General features: G+C 35.5%; 2 protein-coding genes across 4 annotated transcripts; both read left to right on the top strand.

The window, feature by feature from the left end:
- Window positions 1-175: 175 nt before the first annotated feature.
- On the top strand, window positions 176-2,082 carry EMB1692 (Ubiquitin carboxyl-terminal hydrolase family protein). The gene has a single exon (XM_007034037.3). The coding sequence runs from the start codon at window positions 551-553 to the stop codon at window positions 2,015-2,017; it is 1,467 nt and encodes a 488-aa protein (XP_007034099.2). The 5' UTR covers window positions 176-550; the 3' UTR covers window positions 2,018-2,082.
- A 761-nt stretch (window positions 2,083-2,843) lies between these two features.
- Window positions 2,844-12,439, top strand: LOC18602562 (zinc ion binding/nucleic acid binding/hydrolase). 3 transcript variants are annotated; one of them, XM_088805631.1, is made up of 15 exons: window positions 2,844-3,105; window positions 3,204-3,357; window positions 3,633-4,138; window positions 4,252-4,356; window positions 5,236-5,500; window positions 5,586-5,648; window positions 6,695-6,769; window positions 6,862-6,980; window positions 8,339-8,409; window positions 8,508-8,595; window positions 8,689-8,835; window positions 8,906-9,132; window positions 9,728-10,001; window positions 10,120-10,353; window positions 11,830-12,439. In XM_088805631.1, exons 1-15 carry the CDS (start codon window positions 3,013-3,015, stop codon window positions 12,121-12,123), a joined length of 2,715 nt encoding a protein of 904 aa, XP_088661757.1. In that variant the 5' UTR covers window positions 2,844-3,012; the 3' UTR covers window positions 12,124-12,439. The 3 variants fall into 3 exon arrangements, with proteins under 3 accessions (XP_088661757.1, XP_088661756.1, XP_007034094.2); XM_088805630.1 differs by having other exon boundaries at window positions 2,847-3,105; window positions 11,736-12,439; XM_007034032.3 differs by having other exon boundaries at window positions 2,848-3,105; window positions 8,689-8,829; window positions 11,736-12,439.
- The last annotated feature ends 716 nt before the right edge of the window (window positions 12,440-13,155 follow it).

The following is a 13,155-nucleotide window of genomic DNA, read 5'->3' as shown; positions in this document are numbered from 1 at the left end:
TATCGCAAAACACATAAATTATATTATTATTTCACCATTTGAAATTTTATTTATTTAATGACATTTATGAATTTTATATTCATTTTATCTTTCTTACATAAGAAAAACAGTAGGTTCTTAAACTAGGGCCTAATTCATAAACAAGAAATAAATAAATGAGGAGGGCAGGGCCCCAAGCCCAACGGCCGAAAAAGAAGAGTCAAAACAAGGGAAGACAGTCAATGGGTGGACAAAGTAGCTTTCCTACTTCCTACTTTGCACTTTCATTTGCTTGTCTTCTCACTTGCCCGTGTTTTCCGCTTAGATATATTCGGTTTGTCTGAGCTAAACCATTCTCATGTCATTCGTTTCTGATTTTTGCTTACATTTTTTTTTGCCCGAGCATTGATTTCCTATACCCTCTGATGGAATATTCCTGGTTCAGCTATCCTGTCCGAGCCAACCACGGTGCTCTCAACATGTTTGATTTTATGCCTGAACGAATTTCAGTTATTCTTCCATAGCTTTGACTTCAGCTTACTAGCATCCTGATCATATTACACGACCGACCATGTTGCTCTCTGTCTCCTGCCAGAAAGACAGTTTGCTAAGCGCCAACTTCCTAACATCGGCAAGCCCATCTTGCTTTCCCCTTAGAAAAGCTAGAAAGAACTATCAAACCATTTGTAATAAACCCCGAAATTTCTCTATTTCAGTTTCGTGTTCTTCCATCAAAATCGTTCGTAGTCCTTCACTAGACAAACATGTAGTAAAACAAAACAAAATCCGTTTTATCCAAAAGCTGAAAACTCTGTTGCTTTCCAAACCAAAACACTTCATTCCGATCCATATTCTCTCCAAATGCCGCTCTTACCTTTCCATCCACAAGCCTCGTTCCATCCTCTCCATGATCCATCGTTACCCCACGATTTTCGAGCTCTTTACTATCCCCATGCCGCCTACTCCTCTTAATGCTACTAAATCAGGATACCAACTCTGTGTTCGTTTAACCCCGGCTGCTCAATCTCTTGCTTTGCAAGAATTGAACCTTAAGTCAGCTATGTCGGGTTTCTTGGCAAACAAGTTACAAAAACTCCTCATGCTTTCCTCCCATCGACGTATTCTTTTGTCTAAGCTTGTTCACCTTGGTCCGCATCTTGGTTTATCTCCGAATTTCAGGTCCCGTCTTTGTAATGATCATCCAGATAAGTTTAAGATTGTAGATACCTCGTATGGTAGGGCGCTTGAGCTCGTGAGTTGGGACCCTGAGTTGGCTGTTCCGTTAAAGTTTCCTCAAGTGAACCGCGGGTTGATTGTAGATAGGCCTTTGAAGTTTAAGCAGCTCAGACTTCGGAGAGGGTTGAATTTAAAGAGACGTCATCGGGAGTTTTTGATGAAGTTTAATGAATTGCCTGATGTTTGTCCTTATAATACATCTGCAGAAGACTTTGCGAAGCCATCCATTGAGGCTGAGAAGAGAGCTTGTGGGGTGGTGAGAGAGGTGTTAGGGATGATGGTTGAGAAGAGGACATTAATAGACCACTTGACACATTTCAGGAAAGAGTTTGGGCTACCAAATAAGTTGAGGGCAATGATTGTGAGGCACCCGGAGTTGTTCTATGTGAGTTTGAAAGGGTTGAGGGATTCTGTGTTCTTAGTGGAAGGGTTTGATGACAAAGGTGTACTTTTAGAAAAAGATGAAAGCATGGTGATAAGAGATCAACTCATGGCATTAGTTGCAGAAGGAAAGAGGATGAGACGTGAAAGGAGGAAGGCTAGCATTAACACCAACATTGTTGGTGACTATGACAACAATGAAAATGATGAAGATGCTTATTACGATGATGGTTATGATGATGGTTTTGAGAATTTGTTTGACTCTGAAGATTCAGACCTGGATTATGATTCTGATGATGACAATAATGAAAGTAATGAGTTGTCTTTTAATGGGGGAAATGGGGAGTTTTGGACTGCTGACGTTTCCCTTGCTTCCTATAAGAATTCTGGTGATGAGGGTGGAGATTCAGAACCTTGGTAATAATGAATGATTGTGTAAAACGTACATATTAGAATTTAAAGTATAAATTACATTTTTCGTGTTTATGTTTACATGATATTTTGTGGTTTCTTTTTTTTTCAATTAAAACATTCTGGATATATTTTTTTTCTAATAAATATTATATGAATAATTTCTATTCTTACAAGAAGTTAGACTTTTAATTTTATCTTTTAAAATTACAAAAAAAATCTTTAAATATGAATAGATAGACTAAGTATTTTGATAATTTTATTAAACAAATATGAAAAATTGAAACCATAAGAGATATAAGTAAAATTTGTCTTTAAAAAAATATAAGCTTACAGATTTATCATTATTATTTGTGAAACCGAAGAAGTTACTTGTAAATAATGTCTTAATTTTGACTTCAAAGATTAAATTAATGTAGTTATACCTTGGTTGTTGTCTATGCCATGCAACCTTTTATCTTATAGTTTGTTCAATTTTTATGTCACTACATTTGTATTTAAGTTAATCTTGAAAGGAATATTCTAATGATTAGAATTATTTGCAATTTCAATTAATTGACTATATAAATAAAGATAATAATTAGATTGTTGATCCATATGATGATTGACTATATAATTAAGATAATAACATTATGGCTTTTATTTTTGTGAGCAATTATTAGATTGTTGATGAGTAAGATACTTTTGCATCTCATTATATTAATAAATTAACACCAAAAATATAATAATATTGGCGGTGTAGATGTAACAGTAACATATCTCATCCCAGCGCATCAAGTTTCATCGTACGGCAGAGAAGCATTTTGGCATGAGCCAGCAACACAACATCATCAACTTGCGCCACATTGAAACAGCCCCCGACTTGGCGGGAGAAGGAGGATATAATACTCAATTCTCAGCACCAAGCTTACGAGGGAAGGTAGGGCTTGAAAATGGAGATGTCGAACTTGTAAATGGCAGATTTTAAAATGTGTAGGACAAAATAATCCCAAGTATTCTACAGAAATGCTAACGGGAAGAGAAAGTTTGAGCAGATTAATTGGCAAACGGCGCCGTTTTCTCCCCAGTCTTCAATCCGTTCTCTCTTCGCCAATCCAGGTAAACCACCCCCCTCCTCTCTTTCCATTTATTTGCTTCTTTATCTCATAGAAACTTAAGAAAACAAGTTTTTTGTCCCCTTTGATTGACTTTTTTAGGGCTCTTTGAATCTCTCATCTGATAAAAATGGGAGCTTGGCTGAGACCCAATGTTCCAAAGGCAAGGTTGAAATGTCCAGTTCTGATTGGGTAACCTGCCCTGTGTGTGGGAACAAAGTTCCTGGTGAAGATTGCATTCTCAATTCTCATCTAGGTATATTTTCTTTTTTATGCTTAGACAAAAACACAAACAATATGTTTGACAATAGATTACTAACTCATGATTATATTTTTATATTATAGAATGACATTAAAGTGTTCTCTGTCCTTGTCATTGCATCTTAGACTGTAATTGTACTTTGGTTGCAAAATGTACTCTGTTTCATGTGAATCTTATTGATCAGATAACATATGGGTTGCTAAGAAGATATTACTTTCTTTTATTTTCTTTCATTTTAGATCTTTTAATATGTGAATTAATGGATTCAGATGGATGTCTTTCTAGAAGAACTAAGCGGAAGTTGACACAGCTGACACTTCTTCAGTTAAACTTTGGTTGTTCTCAATCAAATGTTCAAGTTTCTTCCAGTGAATCAGAAAAGTTGCTGACTAGTGACCTTTATAAGAGTCCTTGTGACTCTGAGGAGAAGGCCACCTGTGGATTCTCTAAAGTCAGTCCAAGTGAAGGAAAAAGCCATGATCAGTGGAGACGATTTCTACAGACGGAGAGTGTTAAACAAATTGACATGGCTGGTTCAACAGAAAATCCAATCAGTGATGGAAGAGCAAAAATTATGGTTGATGTGCCTGCATTGTCTGCAGATAATGAGGAGCCTAGACATCTTATGGATGAAACTGTAGATGACATATCTGGGGTGCCTATTGATACTTTTATAGTTGGCCGTAAGTTTAGTGATGTAAAGTACTTAAATCTTGGGGCGAGCATATCTCTTCTGAGGGACCCTGATAATATTAACGATTCTAATGCTATCAAGGTCCACTTGCTTTCGGCTTTGCTTTTGCATAACTTTTTTTTTTCACCCTTTTGAGAAAAAAAAAACCTACTGATTCCAAATTTAATCCTAATTGGTTTTTATTTTTAAATCAGGTTCTTTCCGCAAGTTCTGCATGCTGTAAAGTGCTTGGTTACCTCCCTCGAGAGCTAGCTCAGTATTTATCTCCTCTAATTGAGAAGTACTGCTTGACCTTTGAGGTGATGTAGCCGGAAAGAAACATGTTCACCTTTTTCTTTTTTGTTTGGTTGTTATTATGTATGTATGTTCATATATCTTCAGTATTCTATGAACTATAAAAAGAATAAGCAAAGAACTTAAGTAAATTGCTCCTTTAATGGGAACCGAAGGAAATAATGCAAACAAACAAACATGCGTAGAAAGCCTCAACCTACCAATGGGCAAAGGAAGTCCAGGGGAAAATGAGAGGACTGTGCCATAGAAGTTTATTGGCATCATTGAAGAACAATAGAGAAACTAATAAAAAGAGTGATAAGGAATAAAACAAACTCTGTCACTCATTTATTTTGATTCCTCTTGGACCTAAGTGCTAAATCTGTCACACCAGAGAAATATTCCTCTCGGGGCCTAAGTTCTCAATCAACTAGGTTGACTCCTTTTTGTTTTTGAGAGAAAGAATCCTAGATTAATGTCTACAAAGTCATCATCATCCCTACTCCCATCCCTATATTGGTATCTGTTACTGCATTGTTCTCTAAAAGTTCCACATATGTTATCAACATTTTATCCTCACAGGCTTCTAAATATAGGAAAGAAAATACTTCCATGACATGCTTCTAAAGTATCAAATATATGTGTTGCTTATTTTAAAACATTTTGATTAAGTAACATTGAGTAGGCTGTGTATACCTAGCTAAAAGAAAAGTGCTATATATTTGATATATGCAGTATATAATTAACTTAACAAAAATGTTTAACTGTACATTATCAGACTTGCTCTATTTTCCCTCTGTCTCTTGAGAAATTTTCACTTAACTTGTCACACTCTTAGATCTGGTAAAATTATGGAAACTGACAAGATTCCAGTTATCCTCATCTTACATTAGAGCTTCTTGCAGGGATGTGTGATTGCTGTTACTAGAAGTTCTCTTCATGCTGTTCCAATTCAGATTGTGTGTCAGAACATGATATTAAATGGTGAAAAAGGATGCGATAATTTTGAGGTGTTCAAACATTTGTGGCAAAAAGTTCTTCAAGTAGTTGAATTTGCAAAGAATCGCCCACCTAATACAACAAAATATCAGGAAAACTTTTGTCTGTTACTACAGGAGGTTCTAAGAAGTAGCCCTCACCTTTTCACAGATGATGAAAAGAAATTCATTGGTACTGATTCAAATTCTTGGTTTATCATTTCTTCCTGTCATCTAAAGTTCTACTTGATTTTAATGTCTATATCATCTGTTGACAGAATCATTCACTTCATTATCAGAGGATAGTCGGAGGCTTTTTGTTCGGCTTTATACGCGGAAAGGTTTTTCATTTACAAGATTAAGTTTCTATAATATCTTCCCCTTACAACCCCCCAAATTCAAATTTTGATTTATCCTTGTATGTATGGCTACATTCTTCATTATTGGTCCCTATACATTGGCTCTACTAGCTGCTAAACCTTGAACTTAGATCAATGTAAGCTGTTAGGCACTGGATCTTCATCACTTGTTTATCATTATGTGTTGCTCAATTATAAATTGGATATGCTGCTTGCATTACTTTGAACATTGATCTACTCAAGATTTTATGCATTGGATTATTATAACTCACTTGTTCACTTTGTGCTAACTAAGTTTTAAGGAGTTCATTTTAATGTGAATAGATGATGTATAATGGCTAAAATCGTTGAACATTACTGGGGTTCTTTTCCATATTGAGTTGATTTCTGCTTATTTAGCAGCTATTTGCCATCAGAAATGCCTGGTGTGTGCACTTAACTTGACTAGGCCCTAGTCCCAAGTTAGTTGGTGGGTTCTCCCTACAATTATCCAACATAAAGATGGTTAGAATTGGAGTCCTCATAACTACATTTATCTGTGATATTTTGATATAGTTCTATCTCACTTCATTCCTTCTTTTTATTCTCCTTCTGCATCTATGAGGAGGAGCATTTTGTAATAAAAATGTGACCAGCATAAACTATAGTCACATCTTGCTAACATAAACCTGGAAAATAGGAAATCTGCAAAGTTTTATGACTGACCTTGTGGTTTCCTTAGTTGCTGAAATGCAAAATTGCATTCTATCATGTTCACCTAATACATGCTTGGTCTATGGCATATACATACAAAATGCATGCACACATTTACTCCAAACTCAACACGTTCAAACAGAAATATAGACTAATGCTTCCATAAAGATAAATTCTTTTGGTATGGATTTTGTACTTATGTATGATACTCATAATTAATGAGTCTTTGACATTGTGCTACAGGAAGTGGTTAATCTACTAATTTGTCTTGTCCAATATTTTCTCATTTGTTTCCAAGGCCAGTAAGTTTCATTATCATTCTGATTTCAATTCAGGACCATGGTTTCGACTGTCGACCATTATGTACCCCGAAGTATGTAATTGTCAACAAGCTGTCAAGGAGCTATCTGGTAATTTATTGCAAATATATTAGTTATAACTTCTTTACCAAATTTTGATAATTGTAGTCCTTGACTAATTTATAATTTGTGTGACATTGCAGCAAATGGCTATATATGTCTCTTTGAAGATATAACTGAACTACCTGAGGATGACATGAAGAACCTTTTGAGTCTGCTCACTGTTTCTGAGCTTCGTGACATTTTATGTACGCTTAAAAAGGTTTGACATTTTATGTCATCTTCTTTTTGTTCTTTGTGGCAGTGTGGCATTTCTATACTCTTTAAAAGCATTTATAGTGATCATTGGCATGGTGTTATCATGCTTGGAATGTAATTATGATATTTGTCAGTGTCATTTGATTTAGGCCAAGATATTTGGGAGTATGGTTATCTTAACATTTCACTAGAAATTTTTTTCCCTCTTTTTGGGTTATCATGTGTAGATGTTGTTGATAGCAATATTTGCATTTTTTTTTATATATTTTGATAAAGCAAATAAGAAAGGTGAGCCATGCAATTGTTTCATGGGAAAGGAAGAAAGAAAAAACTGGTGTTCCCTACCACAAGCTATATAATTATTATTGATTCTTTCCTTTTCTTTTACTGCATAGAATCTATAAGAACATGATGCCACTAAATTTCTAATGCTAAAAGCGCTTATTGGATCATGAGCAATCAAATACTGTCTTCTCTTTAAATAATTTATTTTCACTTTGATAATACTCTTCACTGGAACTTTTGTATCTGGTCGTGTTTGTTTTTGTACATATGAAGCAACAGTTTTACATAGCTAAAGTACGAATAGTGAATGGTCCAGCCGTATCTGTATGATATTGAAATTTGAACATGTTAAGGTCTTCTGTGCATATAAATCAATTAAACTGTGTAATCTAATGCAGACAATTGGGCTTTTCTTACATAAGTTATTATGATCACATTGTATTTTATAACTGTTTAGGTTTTCTTTGATATAATGTGGCACCAAAACACATGCCTTTATCCCATCTTATTTCTATTCGTTCTTGAGGGTGTCATTTTACCATTAATCATCACTTAAAAGCATGATCTGAGGTCAACACCTGTAGTTAAAGCACTTTTAAGTTAGAATGTACTACAGGTAGTAAATGGAGCATTTTGGTTGGGTCTTTCTAATTTTGGTTGATTCCATAGTTTATGCTCCTAAAGTGATGGATTGGCCTTCGATGACTACACATTAAGAGATCTACTGTGTGGACAGATACGGGTCAAACATTTTATTTATGTTTAGTACAGTAACAATACATAGACATGTGATTTTGCATAAGTGAATAAACACATTTAGATCAAATATTCATACTAGAATACAAGTTTTTAATAGTCTGGGCATGGTTGGCTTATATTATATATTTTAATCATCCAATTAATTTGGTTGTTGATGCTCCTCATATTTGGTAGTTGTAAGCAGTCATTTGTTGTACTGAAATTCTTAGTAACAGTCTAATGGGCCTGTAGTTTAGCTGCTATTTTATAGTTGTGACATGAAGTATGTGTTTCTTACTTGTTCCTTTGATGATCCTCTGCATTCTGTCGAGGTTTCAGAAATGTAATCGTGGTTCAAGAAAGCAAAATCTTATTGCGTCTCTTCTTTCTTGCTATAAAGGTGGATCATGGTAATATGATTTCATGACAAAAATTCATCAATTTTATGTATTTTGCAAGTCCAACTGTTTGTGTTAATTCTGATTTCCTATCCTTGGTTAATTTGCAGCCCTGTTCTACCACACTTGATTTTGGAGAGAACTGACATTTGTACTAGGATATCTTCAGAAGCTGAATCCCTTTTTTGGCGTGCTGAGGTCTGTGTACTCCCATTCTGCCCTTCAATATTGCAGTGATATTTCATATGGTTTATAACTATTAAATGTAATAAATTTTGTTTTTTGCCGCAGAGGCTTTTCTTCCTAAATGGAGAACAGGATCTGTCAGCATTCCTACTGGTGGATCTGGGGATTGTCAAGTATCCTACTTACAACTGCATAATTTCTGAACAGATTTTCTCAAGTAAAAGTGACTTGCTTGCTTATGAAGAGGTTTTGGTTTCTCTCTTTGTGAAAATGCAGCCAAAGTTTTGTTGCCTTTACCACATGTAATCGTTTTGTGTTGCAGGCGATTGGAGTGGCTCAAATAATGGATCAATCTCTTGATGAAAACAACTTTGAATTGGTCTTAAGATGCATCATGATAGCTGAGTCCCGTATATCCAGCTCTTCTGAGAAATTGATTGAAACCTCTACTCCTGAATTAATGTCTACATTTCTATCATGCTTCTCAGCCTCATGGGTGTATTCCAAAGTGATCTTGTTAGGAATTTCCTTCCTTGAGCGTGAGCAGAGGTATGGATTATGAACCTATGATCACATGCTTCTTTTGGTAATATTCCCCTTATATCTTTTCCAATTGTCTTACATATATTGAGAGGACATTAAGGAGCTAATTGTCTTTAAAACTCTTATATCTTTCTAGGTTTTGCCATTGTGTTTCATTGCATGTGTATGTGTACGACCATCAATTATTTTATAAAAAGTCTTTCTTATTTCAAAATAATAGTAGTAGTAGCAGTCATACTAGTGGTGGTTTTGCTTGGTTAGTAGCAGTAGCAATAGTAGTAGGGGCAGTAGTAGTAGCAATAGTAATAGTGGTAGCAGTGGCAGGAGTAGTTCCAGCAAAAGCAGAAGTGGCAATAGTGGCATGCTGGTGGTATTGGTATACAAAAAGAATAATATGACCGTCAATGATACAATGATGAAAACATTAACGTACAATGAGGAAAACTCACAAGTGAACCTTAACATATCATTGAGCATGGTGCTCCTTACACTCAATAACCTGATCTGTGTGTAAAGAGTAATGATCTTGATGCATAAGAAAACATCCACATCTAAGGAAATTTTTTGTTTTTGAGAATTTTATAATGTTAACTTGGCTCAGGTACAATGATGCAATACATTTACTAAGGCGATTGCTCAATTGCTTTACCTGTGATAGAAGAAGAGGATATTGGACTGTAAGATTGTCCATTGATTTGGAGCATATGGGCTGCCCCAATGAGAGTCTTTCAGTTGCTGAAACTGGATTATTAGATCCTTGGATTCGTGCTGGTTCAAGAATGGCACTACAAAGGCGAGTTCTTCGCTTGGGAAAACCACCAAGGCGCTGGAAAACTCCAAGCTTTCCTGAGTCAATTAAGAGGAACATAACAGAGGTATTTCTTAATTTTATCCTTTTGTGGGTTTCAGGTCTTGAAATGCTCCTTAAACTTTGAAGTTGAAGTTACTAAGTTTATTTAACTAATATTAGATTTCTGATTCTGGCAAATACAGGTTCATATTCAAGGTAGACCATTGAATTGTGAAGCTGGTAGAAAAAGCAGGTTCTATGGGGAAGATGGGGAGCAATGTGGAGTAGAACAGCTCGCTCTGCAGTATTATGCCACAGAAGGAGGTGGATGGCAGGGTGTCCATACAGAGAGTGGTATCTGGTTGACTATTTTTGGGCTTCTCATGTGGAATGTGTTATTTTCTGATGTACCAAATGTTTTCCGCACTAGATTTCAGGTATGATGCTCAAAATCTGTCATCAAACTCTCATGTTATTTTGGATTGCTTTTGCAAACTGGTGGTGCTTTGTAATTCTTTACATGCAAGTATGTGATTTCTTTATGCTTACATGTTAATTTGAATTGCAATGAACATTTATGAGTTGGGATCTTTGCAAATGTAAGTGCAACTGCCATTACAGGATACCGTTCTAGCACAGGTCCTGTCTTTATTAACTGAAACCTAACTTGGTAACTTGAAGCAAACTGTATACTGTTATTATAGTTAGGATGTAAGAGGTGGTGTATAGACATAGGAAGGAGAGTAAGTTTGAACCAAAGGGGCAAATTTTATCAGCTCTTTTACCTTTGTAAATAATGTTCCTTCTATCCTTAGAATATAATTAAGTTATTGTATGTCATTGTGCCTTAATTTTCCAAATTAGTTTACCATAGTGAATTGGTGTTGGAGCTGTGACAGCTTAACCCTATGTTTGCAAGCTAAGAGGGGTAGGAAAGAAGAGGAGAATGGAGACAATGAGAAGAAATAGGGCACCGTTCCCCTGCTTGGATTACATAAAAAGAAGAGTGAAAGGAAACGAAGGAGTACAATAGAAACCTTGTTTGTTTAAGGAGCAGAAAAGGAAGGAAATAATAATTTATTATGTACATTATGATTAAGTCATTGTCAGCCACAAATCTCTCCCCTGTGTTTAGAGCTTTTCTTAAATTAGGAAATGCACTCTTCTTCCTTTACCTTCCTCTCCCTTCCCCTCCCTTTCCTTCAATCCAAACAAAACCTATGTAATGCCAAGGATGATGTTAGAGTTGTGGGATATTTTGGAAGGCTGGGTGTAAATTATTATTACTAGAAAATGAAACAGATAGCTTTTATAGGCTGTTTCAATTAAACAATGTTGGAACAAATAAAATGTTCTTACTTTAAAGTTGTCAGCTTAACAACATATGAGGTATTAACTATCAAGTTTGGTGTTGTTTATGTTCCTATGATACATGAAGTGAGCATGTCACTCTGTAGAATTTGCTCATGTTGCTGGGATCATATTGTGATTACATGTTCAAGACACGAGGAGTGCTGGGCTCTGGTTGAAATTAGCTGTTATATATTGCAAAAATTGAGAAGGGTGGAGAGAAAGAATGCGGAAACTTGAAAATTTCTCCACCCTTGAAATGATAAATGCTGATAAAACATTCAAATATGTGTGTGTTTGGAGAAAAAAGGAAGCAAAACAAACATTTGAAAGAGGAAATAGTTTTGACTCAATAATGAATTTGAATTCTGTGAAAAATCTCCTGTTCTTTTTTCTTTGGATGAGTTATAGTTGTTAAATTTGTGTCTAAGTGGGTTCTACAAAGAAGTAAAGATATTTCCTTTCACAGACTGGTCCCCTGGATTTGGAGACTGATCATTTTTATCTAGCGAGAATGAGCCTCATAGAGTCTCACCTACAAAAAATTCATGATGGTTTGGCAGAAGAGATTCTCATCACTTCATGGGAATTGCATATGGGAACAGCTTGTAGAGGAGTTAATTGGGACCGACACTCCCTCTCTGACCTTCGAGCAGCTGTTTCATGCATTGGAGGTCCTTGTTTGGCTTCTCTCTGCAGACATCTTGCTCAGGATTACCGGAGTTGGTCCAGTGGAATGCCAGATTTGTTGCTTTGGCGCTTCCATGGAGACTACAGAGGTGAAGCCAAACTTGTTGAGGTCAAGGGTCCCAGAGATCAACTTTCTGAACAACAAAGAGCTTGGTTGCTGCTTCTAATGGATTGTGGGTTCAAAGCAGAGGTTTGTAAGGTGAGCCCTGTACTAACATCCACTTGAGGTAAATTACTATACTATGTTGTTTGTGACAAAAATCAAATCTTTCCAGGACATGAGTCCACTGTTGTAATTTCTTCAACAAATATGTGAATAAGTTACCATGGAATTCATTGTCCATTGTTGTGTAATTGTTTCACGAAACGTCAAGAAACAAATGATTCTTCATGGAGGTCTGCCCTTATGACAACAGAACTGAATAAGTTGTATATAATCATTTGGTTTCTGATGTAATAATAGTGCCCTTCACTTATTTTCAAGTGAGTGTTGGAAATGAATCTGCCCCCTCAAAAGCATCAAAGTCATTAGAAATGAAATCAAAGGGCTTGTATCAATGGCATGGAGAGCTTGCAATCGTTTGATAGAAAATTTTACCCTTTTCCCAGTAATAAACATGGTATAGCATTCACCTGTAATTATTTAGTATATATTTTTCTCAACATCCTTAATTGTAATTCTTGAATGAAACAATAGCATTCCTACCTACTAATCATTTCTCTAAAAGACACTAAAATCTAAGCCTAAGTCCCACATGAGTTTTCTTTTCTTCATACCCAATTGGACTTGGACAGAAAAATTAATAATGTCATTGTTGATTCTTCGATATTATCATATAAAAATCTATTTGGAAATAAGATGATGCAATCATGTCATAGACAAACCACTGCATGACTATTGACTAGCAAGGGGAAGAGGTGATATTATATGTTGAAATTTTAGTTGAATTAATAAAAAAAGCTTTGATTAGACCCTTCTAATTTCCAAAGTTGAGTGGACTAAAAAATTAAATTTTAATTGAGAAATTCAGAATTTCCATTTTCCAAATTTATGAGATAATTATCCTTAAAAAAAAAAAGAAAGAAAGAAAGAAAGAGAAACAAACAAAGAAATGGAGGTGTAAATGTAATGGTGAAGGGAGGGAGAAGGGGACCACATCACTGTGTATTGAGTGGTCACATTCACTCTCCGTGTAGCG

This window comes from Theobroma cacao, chromosome 4 (assembly GCF_053813885.1).
Source record: "Theobroma cacao isolate CCN51 chromosome 4, ASM5381388v1, whole genome shotgun sequence".
Classification (NCBI taxonomy): domain Eukaryota; kingdom Viridiplantae; phylum Streptophyta; class Magnoliopsida; order Malvales; family Malvaceae; genus Theobroma; species Theobroma cacao.
Note: the sequence above shows the minus strand (reverse complement) of the source record. Positions and strands in the feature narration are given on the sequence as shown.